The sequence below is a fragment of the Pteropus medius genome, unplaced genomic scaffold, assembly GCF_902729225.1.
Source record: "Pteropus medius unplaced genomic scaffold, Ma_sr-lr_union100, whole genome shotgun sequence".
In the NCBI taxonomy this organism is placed as follows: Eukaryota; Metazoa; Chordata; class Mammalia; order Chiroptera; family Pteropodidae; genus Pteropus; species Pteropus medius.
Window position 1 is genome coordinate 8,170,062 of NW_024345601.1, and position 14,930 is coordinate 8,184,991.

Consider the following 14,930-nt stretch of genomic DNA (forward strand, 5'->3'; position numbering starts at 1 on the left):
ACCCCCATTTTTAAAAAGCAGTGCATGCTTATTAAGGCGTGTCTGGGCAATGCAGAAATACTTAAAAAGAGATTACCTACAGTTCCACCAACCCAACATTTCGAGTTCTTTATATTTTTTATAACACAGCCTTAATCTACTTTTGGTCATAGTGTATGTGTATAAAATGATTACAGTTGGCCATCTATGTCTATGAATTATATATGCAGATTCAACCAACCACAGATCAAAAATATTTGGAAAAAATGCATTGTAAGGGACTTGACCATCCTTAGATTTTGGTATCTGTGGGGGTCCTGGAATCAATCTCCTTGGATATAGAAAAGGCATAATTTTTGTATATTGAATTTATTATATGGATTTTTTTTCCTGAGATAAAATTCACATGCCACAAAAATCCATCCTTTTAAATTGTATTTTTGTTGGTTTTTTAGAATAGTCACAAAGTTGTGCACCCATCATCACTATCCAATTCCAGAACATTTTTATCACCTCCAAAAGTAACTTTGTACTCATTATAGTCACTCCTCATTAGATCTAGCCTCTACTTGCTTCCCCAGCCCCTGGCAACCACTAATCTATTTTCTGTGTTTATGGATTTTCCTATTCTGGACATTTCATGTAAATGGAATCATAATATGTGCCCTTTTGTGTCCAGCTTCTTTTACTTAGCATAATGTTTGCAAGGTTCGTCTATGTTGTGTTACGGATCAAAACTTCATTCCTTTTTATGGTTGAATAGCATTTAATTATATGAATATGCCACATTTTGTTTATCCATCACCAGTTGATGGACATTTGGGTTGTTTCCACTTTTGACTATTATGAATAATTTCGCTACAAACATCCAGGTACAACTTTTTGTGTGGACATGTTTTCAGTTCTCTTGGATATTTATCGAAGGAGTGGAATTGCTAGGTCTAACTTTTTGAGGAACTGCCGTGTTTTCCAAAGTGGCCTGCACCAGCAGGATATGAGGATTCAGATTTCTCCATATTTTTTCTAACACTTATTATGGTTTTGATGATAGCTATACTATTGATTGTGAAATAGCATCTCATTGTGGTTTTGATTTGCATTTCTCTGATGGCTAATAATGTTAAGCTTTCTCTGCTTATTGGCCTGTTGCATGTCTTTGAGGAAAGGTCAGTTCAATTCCTTTGCCCATTTTTTAAATAATTTTTTTTTTTTTTATGTAGTCTGGGGCAGTCCCTTATGAAATATATTTGCAATATATATATATTTGCGTTTTATCCATTTTGTGTAGTTTTTTTTCATTTTCTTGAATGGTGTCCTTTGAAGTACAAAAGTTTAAAATTTGGGTGAAGTTCAATTTACTATTTTTATGGTTGCTTGTGCTCTTGGTGTCATATCTAAACTCAAATTCAAGGTCATGAAGATTTATCTCTGTTTTTTCTAAGAGCTTTATAGTTTTAGCTCTTACATTTAGTCTTGATATAAGATGTAGAGTTAATTTTTTTGTGTGGCATAAGATAGGCATTTAAGTTCATTCTTTCAATCTGGCTATTCAGTTTCCCCCGCATCATTTGTTAAAAAGCCTGTTCTTTCCCCATTGAATGGCCTTGGAAACCAGTTGAACATAAATATATAGGTTATTGTTATCTTTAAGTATTTTTCTATGTTGGACATTTAGCTTACTTCCAGGTTCTTTTTTTTTTTTTTTAAACTGTGTTAAACAGCATTAAAAGCATAAAACGTTTTCTGTATTTAAAGTTATTTTGGTAGAAAATGTTCTCAGAGGTTTAATTCCTGGGTCAAAGATGAAACAAGTATGTTTTGGAGCTCATTTAATGAGGCATTAAACCTTTAGTGTCATGATGTTAAGAGCAACAAAACACTTTATTCATCAGTTGCTATAGCTTAAGGGCTGGATTTCTGTAAAAGCTTTTTGCTTTTAGATGGATGGATTTCACAACTTCCTCCTTCAACTGCTTTTAAAACACTAGGTAAATCTAGAGCAAAAACGTCAACACCAGGGGAAAACAGGACTTGTAGTTTTCCAAATGATATAAGGGAAAAAAAAGTGTTATCACCTGCAGTAGGAAAATAAAACAATCTTTGAGAGAAATGGGGTAAAAATTTAGACCTTAAATCAGTGCCATGAAAGTCACTGGATTAAAAATAATGTTTCATTCTGAGTTTCTCCTCTGGCTTTCATAATCAAGTTAATTTATATTCATCTTGGTCTGAGAGATGGTTAACTTAAATATTCTCTTTTAAGTTGATAGTACCTAGTGAAAAAAATGTTCAAATATAACAGGTTATTGGGAGAAAATCAAGTTTCCCATTCATTCTTGCCTCTCAGTCTTCCAGTTCTCCTTAGAGGTATCCTTGGTATTGTTGCTTGTGTCTTTATAGACTATTTCATGCAATATCTCTGGAAAGATAATGTATACAAATTATACATTTTAAGGCTCTTGATACTTAGTGACAAATTCTTCAAAATAGTTACTCCAGTCTATCAGTTGTTACAGTGCTAGTTAGAAAGTTTTATTTTTGTTTGTAGTTCTTTGAATATTCCTTTCATAACATTGATATTTTCTCATTTATATTTTGTCTTCTCATGTTTTTTGGCATGCTGTTTGTCTTGATTGGAGTTGTCCTTTATTAGATTTATTTTGGCAGCTTTTTGCAGATGAATATTTTATGATAGCCCGGACTTGGGGAGGAAAGTTAAAATGTTTTTGTAACATTTAACACTAAGAGGTATGTGAGCTGAATAAGGGTCAAGGCAGTAGGGAAAAAGAAGTTAAATGCTTGAGGGAGAAATCTATAGAATTTGGAAACTAGGTGCAATTCAAAACGACTTTAAAGTAAGTTAGAAAAGGATGATGCTATTAAAAAAAAATAAAGAGTAGTATGGAAAGAACTAGACTTCTGGGGAAAGATAAATTTGTTTTGGGTAGGCTAAGAGTGAGGAGGATCCAGGTGGAGCTATCCAGACTTGTGGCTAGAGTTCAAGAGACAGATGATAAAGAGGAATCATCGAGTTTACGAGAGGATAGTTAGAAACATTGGCAGTGGTTGAAATTGCTGAAGGAGACATTTGAGAATAGGTTCATGGACAGGCTGTTTGAGAGTCATGTAAGAGAAAAAAGTTGGGAGGGGTTAGAGGGGCCATGAAGAGCTAAGATAATAGATTGGCATGCTTGCCAAGGAGGGCAGGGGATCTGGAGAATCAAAGGTTGCAAGCAGAAGATTAAGAAGGGGCCATTGGGTTTGGTAACTTGGAAAAGATACATCTTATGGGTAAAGAGAACAATTTATGGGAAGCAAGAAGTTGTTCCACCTCCCCCCGCAACAGCTTTATTAAGGTATAATTCATTTATCATATAATTTACTCACTTAAAGTATACAATTCAATGATATTTAATATATTCAGAATTTTATAACCATCACCACTATCAATTTTATAACATTTTATAATCCCCTAAAGAGATCCTTCCCTCATTAACAGTCATTCCCCTCCATCCTTCCAGTACTAGGCAACCACTAATCTACTTTCTGTCTCTTTATATTTGCCTAATATGGACATTTCATATGAATGGAGGTGGACAATATGTAGTCTTTTGTATCTGACTTCTTTCATATTTTTTGAGGTTCATTCATGTCATAGTGTGTCTCGGTACTTCATTCCTTTTTATGACTAAATGTTTCATTGTATGAATATACCATATTTTGTTTACTCATCACCAGTTCATGGGCATTTGAGTTATTTTCACTTTTTGACTATTATGAATAATTCTGAGCTAAACATCCATGTACAAGTTTTTGCTTGGACATGTTTTTAGTTCTCTTGGGTATATATACTTAGGAGTCATATGCTAACTTTATATTTAACTTTTCAAGCAACTGTTGCAGAGGATGGACAAGTCGCCAGTGTTTTTTAGAAATAATAAAACTAATTTTAATGTCATCACTGGTTGGAAATTGAAAATGTCCATATTCAGACATATCATTCAGAAACAAAGGCCTGATAATAACGGATCTATAAAATTGCTTTTGTTGTGTAAAACTATAACATGCTTATGCACAACTTTTATTGGAAACCTTTTGTGTTGAGTATTACCTCAGAGCTTAGCTGAAGTGTTAGACATTTTCCATGTGTATGTATTGATGTAAGAATGCTCCATCAATTTCAAAGTGATTTGTAATAATGACTACAAATGTGATAAAAACATCACAGGGGTATTTGATGTTAATCTATGGTCATGATTTATTTTTTTACTCTTTAGTCTTAACTGTAGAGATCAAGTACTATGACTTATTTATTTATTTTAATTTTAGATTACCTCTTGTTTGTGCTGCCCCAGAAGTTCAAGATCCAGAAAAACAAAAACAAAAACAAGACCTTAGGCCAGTATTGTAGATTGGCCACATTTTTGTCTATTCCTTCCCTAGGTAGGATGTGTGTTGAGAAGCTTCAGAATATGGCATTTCCCTCTTGCTGCAGTTTTTAAGTGGGATCTCATAGGCTTGCCCTGTTTTGGAAATTGGACTTAACTAGTTTTCTTATGTTCCCATAAATAAATAAAAACCATTTTATAAGTAATATATTCAAATCGTTCAAAATTGAAAGGTGCAAAATGGTGAAGAGTGAAATTTCTATTCCACCTTTGTCCATCAGTCATCCAAATCGTCTACTGGTGACCGCTATTATACTATCTTTTGGTATATTCTTCTAGATAAATATATATACTTCATACATATATTTAGCTGTATTATTTTTTCTCCCTTTCAAAATATGATGCTGTATATTTTTATGTTCATGCCTTTTTTACTTACCAAAATGTCTTTAAAATTGGTCATTCCATATTTATGTATTAAGAACATTCTCATTCTTCCCTCACCGTTCAATGTCTGCTTTTATTTTTAACCCTTTCATTAAGACATGTGGTTGGTTCATATCATTCCTATTACAGACAATCCTTCAGTGTGCACCTGTGATTTTGTTCAATTTTGCCAAATTGCTCTTGTTGAGTTGTGTTAATTTATGCTGCTACTAGTAATGTATGAGAACTTCTGTTGTCTCTATACCCTCAAAATGTAGTTATCTTACTTTTTGATATTTGTCAATCAAAGTTAAAAAAATGATATTTGGATGTAGTTTTACTTTGCATCTTTCTTTTGAATGAGGTTTAGCATCTTTTGATATGTTTAAATGGTTACATAATTTTTTCTGTGAACTGGGATTTGCCCATTAGCTCTTTTTTGTCTTTTTTAGTCACTTGTTGGAACTATTTATTAGATAGGTCAGACCATTAATGGGTTTTGAGTTAAACAAAAACTGATGTTGGAGAAGTTGCTTGATTTCTAATTCAGTTAAAAATATTCCAGTAACCACTGTGAATTGCAGGCTAGAGTTGTACATTGGATAGCCTGCTTACTTGAATTCTTTATCCAGTCTAGCAAAACTTTGGGGCTAACGTTTTTAGAGGAATTTGTTGAGATGGCATGGTTTGCAAAATAAATATATTTCAGATAGTCTCTGAGGGATGGCGTAGGTTGCTCAAGAAGTAGCATATTAATTCATCTTCTACATTTTATTTTTTTCAGACAAACTTGAGAAGTGGTGTTTTAAAATCTCATGTTAAAAAGCCTGTTACATCAAACTTTATTCATTATAAAATGTATATGTTCTAATTTTTTATTTAATAAAAAAATGCATCTTATGACAGAGTAGCTTGAAGTTTAATATTGCTTGGATATGTTTTCATTTTAACTGAAGCTTTCAATTTTCCTTAAAGCCTATTTTTGTGGGGACTAAGTGGGCCCAAGATCATTTCATGGCTGGGTCAGACATGATGACCTTTCCTGACAGATGACCCATAGTTATTTAAATTTAACTGACACATGAATAAATATAACCTATCTCAGAGAAATAACCAAAGTCTAATAAAGATAATTGAGGTAGATCCTTGTGAAATCTTTGGAAGAAAATCCATCCTTAGAAAGACAGGCACGACCACAAAACAAAAACGAAAACAGACATTTTAATTCACTGTTTATTTAATCAGCTCAGTACTCTTTGTAATCAAAAAAATTTTCCCCGCGTTTATGAATATATGTAAACATTTTAATAGAACACATACACATATATATATTTGATTTAAAACTATTTGCCCTTTAAATTAATGTTATATAATAAAAAATATTACTCTTTCTAACCAGGAATTAAAGGAAGTTAAAATACCATATTGCAGTGCTTCTCAGATCATCTCTTGTGTAAAGGATCAATTAAAAACATTTTTCAATTCGTTGGTGATCATTTCTTTTGTAAATGCAAAAATCAAAATCAAAAAGCAAAGCAAACCAAAACCAAACCAAACAAAACTGAAATATGGAACTATGAATGAAAGATAAAAATAAAAGCTCAAATTATTATTAGATTTAACATAAAATTTTTCAAAAATATAATTATAAATGAAGCATGAAGAAACAAGAAATACAAAACAATACACGATGTTTATTGAAAATGTGCATGTAAAGCAATTAATATATTAATAAAATAATAATTTCTTGTACACTGGTAACAAACACTGGTATGCAGACCGCTCTTTGAGTAACACTGCTTTTTTGGACTAGGCAGCTAAGTCACTCTTTATGTTTTATTTTGGAAAAAAAAGACTTGTGCCTCACCCCCACTTCTCTCAATTTAGAATAAGGTACAGATTTTCACATAATAGTATGAATCTAGGTGTTTATAACCCTTTTCCCATTTAGAAAAATAAAATGCAGCTCATGTCCAGCGTTAATTTAACATCATGCATAGGAATGTTACATTTTCTAGGGTTTGACATTTTTAGCGATCGAGAATTATTATATTTTGTAAATGGGAATACTGAGAATTATTATATTTTGTAAATGGAAATACCACTACTAAAAATAGAATACTATAAATAAAACGATGTCATTTGTTTCCAAAGACTATTGATATGCTAGAGCAATTCAAAAATAATAATGAAAGCGAGATATTTCATGGCAAACCTTGAGTTAAGGTTAGGACTATAATCAGCAAATTATCTCTGGGGGTAAACTTCAGCTTCCAAGCGCCACTGGTGAATATTCTCAGAGTAAACAGGAAATGGATTAAGTAGTTTCAACTACTTGACTCAGATTTTCTTTAAATCTCTGTGTCAATTTTTACATGATCCATTATTCCCTAATATGAAATGTGTTCTGCCATCATTTTTGTTATTAAGCCAAGATTGCTGGAAGCTTATGGGAAAGATTAAAAACTTTGTCATATAAGTTGCTTGTAATTTACTTTATTAAATTTTATATTTCATCATTTTCTGTTGACCTCAGAAATAATGCTTTCCTGAAAATTAACAAGTTTTTTGCATAAGTGTTATTTTAATTTCTTGGTTTAGTCGTATCATTTGGTTAGCATTCGTGTTTTACGACTGAGCTGTGGAGGATTAAACTGTTTTCTTAAGAGGTTCTCAGAGCAGTGTGAATCTATATGTTGCTTCGTTTATTTAAATAAGCAGCTATCTATAGATCTGAAATGTTCTCACCACACACAAAACATAGTAATTATGTTGAGGTGATAGATGTGTTAACTTACCTTATTGTGATCATTTTAGTATATACATGTATCAAATCATGTTGTACACCTTAAACTTACACAATATTGTATGTCAATTATATCTCAATAGAGCTAGAAAAAAAGTAAGCAATTTAGGCATTATGTCAAGGTTTGGTAATGTTGCCAGCACTGCCTATGATTCTAGAATATCCCAGAGATTACTAGCGTTTGGTTTGGAGGGAGTGGAAAGTGATATTTCAGTTATATTGAGATTTTTTTCAATATAGGTAAAATAAAAGATAAAATATTTTTGGACTCACTATGAAGTCTTTTTACAACAGTTCTTTTGTTTATGTCTTCAAATAAGTACTGTCATTTGACAGAGATTTAAATTCTAACCTTTTTATATTCTTTGTATTATTCATTTAAATAACTTTAAAATTAGGTTTTTTGATAGTTATCTTTGTACTAATTTGTATAAGTTATGTTTGTGTTAGTGGAAAGGAATGTATACCATCTTTTTCTGTTTTCCTTTAGGGTAATTCTTTTCCTGCAATTACTTTTGGATGGAAGTATGCTCTTTTCCCAATAGAAGATGGTAATCTCAGAGAATGACCATGGAGAAGGGAATGAGTTCTGGAGAATTGCTGCCTTCCAGATCATCTCAGGTTTCAACTGTTAAAATTACAGCCAAAGAGTTGGAAACAAATCATAAAGAGAAGCGCGGGGGCTTTGTGTTGGTACATGCAGGTAAGCTCTGAGTGAGTGAGTCAGAAGATGACAATGATGTTGATTTTTTTTTTTTTCCTTGCCTTGAAGTACACTGAGAATTGAACTTCATCTCTGGAGGAGACAGACTACTGGAGAGGAGTTGGAACCAAAGAGATTGACTTTGACATAGTGAGGGCCTTCCCTGATTTCCTACTTGGAAGATCTTATAAATGACTGTCCTTCCTATGTCTTCTTCACTCTACTCCCCTATTATTTACTTTTATCCTAAATAGGTGTATTTAGGTCGTGTTAAAACCAGACAAAGTAATTTTTTAAACTCTGGTTTGTAGTTTTAAAAATAATGCCACCAAAAAAATTTTATTGACTCCTTTTGACAATAGCCATTTTAGAGTGTAATTACACAGTCATAGAACAAGTTTGGCTTCTTAATATTATAAACGAGGAACCTTAATACCAGAGAGATTGAGTGGCTTCAGCCACACAGCTAGTTTGTGCTAGAACCAGGTGGAGAAACCCTTAGATGAGCCCTTTAGTCCCTATCTAGTGCTCTTGGCAGTACATCAGCCTGTAATTTCTTCTTCAGAAGACCTCAAGGACAGATAACATGATATTCCCTTGGGTCCCCCATCAATGAAGAGTCTCGGGTTTCAGAGCAATGCACCTCTGCCCATATCTGCTCAGCAGGCCTTTTATTTATTTATTTATTTAGTCATTTTTATTTGCCTGCATTCAGATTCTAAAATTCATGACCTCCATGAAGGAAGAGGAATGGCTGGGTCTCCTTTGAACTTTCCTCAGCCAGTCAGATAAGATGGGAGCAAGGTAGGATGGGAGCAAGGTTAGTTTTGGTATGGGGTGAGGAGTGGAATTATTTCTTCTTGTCAAACTGTTGTCCTGCTTGGTCATTAATCTTTGGCTATATTTGGACTGGACAGCTTGGGAAATTTTATGGAATCTAATCCAGAAGGATCTAAAAACAAAACAAAAGAAAACCAAAAACAAGAAATGTTCAATTTCCTTGCCTTCCAAATAATTGTACTAAGAAATGAGATAAATTTCTAGAAATAGCCCTGAGACTAGAAATCCTGCCTTCAGACTTATAGGCCAGTGTACATCTTTCATAGTTCCCAGTGAGTTATTTTATTCAGAATGAGTATTTGAAAATTGTACAAGAAAGGTCTGACATTTATAACAAGCAACAACATAGAGCATTTGATTAGTTGGCAAGTGTTGCTTTCTATGACTGTCATGGTGGTACCCATCCTTTCTCAGCCATACTTGATGGTAATGGCTCCTAGGGAAGGTTGGTGCTGGGGCCAGCAGTAATTGAAGGAAATCAGGATTATGGCAGGATTGTGTGGATGAGGGGTGACTACTCCTCCTTCCTAATTTCTTAGAAGATCAGATTGATCATGCAGAAGTATGTATCTTGCACAATTAAGGGATGAAATTTCAGTTCTTATCCAGTGTAGAGATTTTAATGCCTTTTTTTAGTACTAGAGGAGATTTGTCCAAATTTTAGACATTTGAGTAGTAGATTCTTGATTTTTTCCCAGCTCTGTATACTACCTATACTGTTTATCTAATGTTAAGAATCTAAACACTTTTTTTTACTTAAAAATTTTAAAGATAAAACTTTACCGAAATGGAATTTCCGTTATCACTTGCATGAAGAGAAAATAAACCAATGCAAACAAAATGGGTGTAATTAAATTTTAGTTAGATCCTGTTTCATGTCAGTGGCTTAGATCCTAAGCCTACCTTTCCTTTGTTAAATAGAGGAATTAGCAACATTGAGACTGTTTCCCTATTTTGAGCAGGAGGATTTATATGTTAATGCTGTTAATGCTGTCATCCGTATGCTAAAGTTATCTGTTTGGCAATAGTGTCTCATGCTTTGGGAAACACTGCTGAAAAATTGGGGCCATGAGATCTAAGACAACAGACCTGAGATCATCTATTAGAGGACCATGAGGAGAGGCCTGTAAAATATTGGCACATGTTCTATAAAGTATTCCTGAGAAACAGGATTAGAATTTGGGTGTATTATGGATTCCTGTTGCTTGGGCACCTTTTCTGCTCTCTTGGGTCCCTTAACCATGGCCAGGTCTTTCTGTGCCTTGAGGAAAGGTGGGTTAAGTTTGTGTCAGTCTTCAGCCTTGTGTCAGAGTAGCCATTAGGCATAGAGATGTAGTTCTTAACCTTCCTTACGTTGTAGCCCTATGGGGCCTTGTGGGCAAGGGTAGGGAAGGGAGAGAAGATGGGAAAAGGTTTTAGAGCTTTGATTAGAGCCTGATTATTACGGTAGTTTAAGGATTCTTGGTTTCTTTCTTGTTTAAATTATTCTCAAATCCTTAACTAAGCAACTATTATCTTAGGGAAACAAATTTCAGAGCCCTTCTCTTGAGGAAGTTGCTGGGTGTTTGATTAAGAGATAGGGATCAACAGAATTTCTAATAGGCAGTCATAAATATACCATCACTGAGGTTTCAGAGACATTCTGAACTTATGTTTCAGGAGGTAAGAGGATTTAAAGGTTTGGGTAGGAGTGGCAATATTGGGGTGGTTGTGGACAGATGGGATGTCCACACCCCTCAACTTCAAATGTTATTTAGAAACTACTTAGTTTTCTGAAGTTACTCTTAAAAATTCTGGATTCTCAAATGGCAGGTGCTTGCTGAAGGTCAACAGAGAGGAACTTGAAAGGACTCTTTCCCTGGTACTGCCTGTATCATCAACTCCGGACCAAAGAACTCCTGGCTTTGGAGAGAAGTTTTTCAATGGGAAGGGAGTTGACCTTGGTGAAACTTATTTGGAGACATGAGCTAGTTCTAGCGCCTCTCCCAGGAAAATAGCTTTTGAAAAAGGAAATAAGGCATGGTATTAAAAAGGTTGATGGTAGAGAAAGAAATCTATTAGATTTTTAAAACTCCCTATAGTTAGGACAGCAGTTTTATTGTCACTAGGAGAACATCAGTTTGTATGATCTATTTATATAGTATAAGCCAGATCTCTGATATTTTAGTGCATATTAATAATTGCTTGGTTTGTTCCACTACAGGTGCAGGTTATCATTCTGAATCCAAAGCCAAGGAATATAAACATGTATGCAAACGAGCCTGTCAGAAGGTATGAAAGGAATGTGCATGATAGAAATATTTCTGTTTTGACCATAAAGGAGCTTTACTTTGAAATTCAAAAACTTAAGGTTTGATTTATAAGGTAATCTTTGGTTTGGAACATAAAATATTTTTGCTCATATTTGTGAGATTTGTTTGTTTGTTTTGTGTTTTCTTTTTCTTTTTTATTCTCCAAATCATGCATAGATTGTTCCCTTTCTCTCCTAGATTAAAGTCTGTATTTTTGGAATTATGGGCACATGGTGATATATCTTTTAATTTTTGCAAAGGCATTGAGCTCTATAGAAGGCGTAGGGAAAACAGCTTAAAGACGACCAATATGTCTTTCTGTAAAGGGAAGAAAAAAAAATACTAACAAATGAAAATGGGTGCTTTCACTAGGGAGCTTATCCTGTATAGTTTCTTTCTGTTTTTCATCATGTGAAGACTGTATCATAGACATTCATTGTCATTCCTGAATTAGCTTTGCCCTTGTACTCAGTTGTGCTTTTTTCCTCTTTGGTTTTTGAGATTTTGCTAAATTATTCAATATTTAATGTGGAGTCAAGGATGGACTCAGAAGAAATACTATTTGTTTTTATTTTGATCCCGACTATTTACTTTTGTTGGCAAACTTTCCATTACTTTTTATGCAAATAGAATGTGAATTGGATATTGTATATCAAGTAAATATGATTCTCTTAGTTCTTTTGATTCATATTTACATACCATTTAAAAGAAATATTATACTTTCTTAGTGAGCCAAGCTTTTTCTTATGAATAAAATCTCATAAATAAATAAGAATATTTTGTTATAGGGCTTTTAAAAAATTTATAATAAAGCTAAAAGTTCTCTAAGCTTTTATAATTTTTATCTTATTTTTCAAAGTGTGAAATCTTCATTATCTGAAAGGAAATAAGTTTTACTCTATAAAACTACTATAGTCCTAGAAACCTAATACATTTGGAGTATATAATCAGCTTCCTCAATTTATACAATGAATGAACTTCTTAAAAATTTTGTATTTTGTATTGTTTTTGGCTTTCTTTTTATTGACTAAATTGGAGCTTTAAAGTTCATTTAGAAATTAGTCTTCCTTCTTTTTCTTTCCTGTCTTAATTTATACCCAAGAAACAAGCTGATTTTATACACTTTTACTCTCTGTAGTTTATATTACAAAAGAATGTTATTTGTTTATCTCACAAAATACATTATAGTGTCAAAAATGATTTTGTCAAATGTATGTTTCCACCTAAGGATTCTGAAACGCCTCTGTGATTGGGAGTCACTGTTTTTTATAGTTAGGTGTGGGAGAGTAGTAAGAGTGGGAAAAGAAATTATTGGCTTAGTCTGAGATTCAGTTATCTATATAAAATATGAATTGTCAGGATATTTAAACCAAGCTGAATTCATATAATTTCTATAGCTGTCTCTGTTGCCCTGTGATGAACAAAGCCCTTTCACTTACGAAATTCCTTGCACTCTGCATTTAGTGGCTAGATTTTTTTCATTGTCTTAAATTTCAATAATATTAAGTGAGCTATATCATAAACTACCCCAAATATAAACACTTGCTTGTTTTAAATCTAAGTTGTTTATATCTCAAAATATGATATTGAACTAGAGGTCAATTTTTATTAACTCTAAATGTTTTCTATACTTCTTTAAGCCTTTGGAAAGTTTCTGGGTTGTTTGAGAAGTTGTGGTTTTACAATGAATAATCTCTCCCCTTGTTTTCATAGGCAATTGAAAAGCTACAGGCTGGTGCTCTTGCCACAGATGCAGTGACTGCAGCTCTGGTGGAACTTGAGGTATTTCTTTTTTCTATTTATGGTTTATTTAAAATATTTGTGAGTTTACATTTATTATTCTTAAATGTTGTGAAACTGTTAGTCAATTATATGACCAGTGTTTCCCAACAATATTAACAAAGTTGTGAAGAAACTGTGATATTGTTAGGTGTTTTCATTGGAGACTTCTCTGAGTAATGTAAAAAAATTGGTAAAATTTCCCTTTCTCCTGTTCTATGAAATACATGAATATAAAAGTTACTGTTGATTGGATCCTTATATTTCTTCCATATTTTCAGTACAACAATTCCTGAAGTTAACTTCCTCCAAAATTAATTTATGTTAGAAAACAAACAGTTCCAACTGTTCAGAAGTGTCTAATGTGGAAGAGAAAGTTTCCTCACTGACTTAACAGTTCAGTATATGTCCTGAAGCTGTGTTCTGTGAAGTGTGTCTTGTCCAATGTGATTCTTCGGTTGGTCTCCAGTTAACTGGAGACATTGAGGAATTTAGTGGGGAAGTGATCAAGTTTGCTGTAATCTTTCGTATTCAAGAATGAGGGTCTCTCACTTCTCTTAATATGGAACCTTGAAGATGAGTTTGTCCAGGGGATATTGAAGACTTCAGAAGACTGACTTCTGCTGCTCAAACTTAGAGAAGATAGATTTGTGTAAGTCAGTGTAGAGTATTATAGTGAACAAATAGTTTTTTGATTGAGAAGACAGCTTGGGGAATCAAATAAGACAGGAAGGTAAAACAGATGAGTTTGAGGGGGGAGGCAATAGAGTAAATCTAACCAAGTTGACTGGACTGTGGCCCTTATGTTTAAGCTCTCAGATTAGGACACCTACCCTATCATGCCTGGCCTTGCTCTTCCCTGTGAAAATTGCCCAGGAGTTTACCAAAAGTTCTAGCTATGTTTCCTGTATATTTTCTTAATTAATTGTGGAGTTGCACTTTTGATCATTCTTTGTAGATTTTAATCTCTCCTGTTAACACTTTCAGCTTGGTCCTAGTGTAGTCAAGGAAGGTGAACATATATGGTGAGTTCCAGTTCTGTCGTAGTTTGGTCTTGGTCCCGGAGGCATCTAATTTAGGGATATGTTGTCCCCTCCTATTGTGACTGATAGATCTTATACCAGCTCTACCAATCATTAGCCATGTGTCTCTGGGTACCTCACAGCCTCTGCTTGACTCAGTTTCCCCATTTATAATATGGAGTAATAATTTCTACTTTTTAGAGTTGTGAAGAAAACTGAGTTAACATGGCAATCACTTAGAACAGTGTGAGGCACCTAGTAAACACCCCATAACTGTTAGCAATTATTACTATTATGAGGTGCTTTGGAAATGATATATATAAAGTGAATATTTATGGTAACTATTAATGATAAACTTTATAATGTCAAAGAAAGGTTAATTATATGTTGTGGATAAAAGGAGAAGAGTGATGTAAGAAAGAATGATGTATGCTTACCACCAAATCTTACCTTTACTCAAAACACACACTGGGAAAGTTTTAATCTAACTTAATTCAGTTGTTAATTGTAAATTACTCTTCTTTGTGCATGCAGAAGATGATGTCCTGAGATTACCAGTGCATGGAGTCAGTGTGGGTCTGGGGAAAGAAGGTTAATGCATAGCTGGGGGATATTCTGTAATGGCAACAATTAATACAAAATCGGGTGAAGTTAAGATTTCTTTTTTCTTTTCATTTTAGAATAACTTTGATTTTC

General features: G+C 33.5%; 1 protein-coding gene across 6 annotated transcripts in view; it reads left to right on the forward strand.

Annotated features, from left to right (window-relative positions):
* The window catches only part of TASP1 (taspase 1), a 219,565-nt gene that overhangs the window by 761 nt on the left and 203,874 nt on the right, over positions 1 to 14,930 (forward strand). For all 6 annotated transcript variants that reach the window (XR_005655313.1, XR_005655314.1, XM_039874470.1 and 3 more), the window contains exons 2-4: positions 8,090 to 8,302; positions 11,346 to 11,413; positions 13,147 to 13,215. Coding sequence is in view for 4 of the 6 variants with exons in the window: in XM_039874470.1 (XP_039730404.1) it covers positions 8,164 to 8,302; positions 11,346 to 11,413; positions 13,147 to 13,215 (276 nt within the window). In the remaining 2 variants the exon portion in view is untranslated. The remainder of the gene's footprint in view (positions 1 to 8,089; positions 8,303 to 11,345; positions 11,414 to 13,146; positions 13,216 to 14,930) is intronic.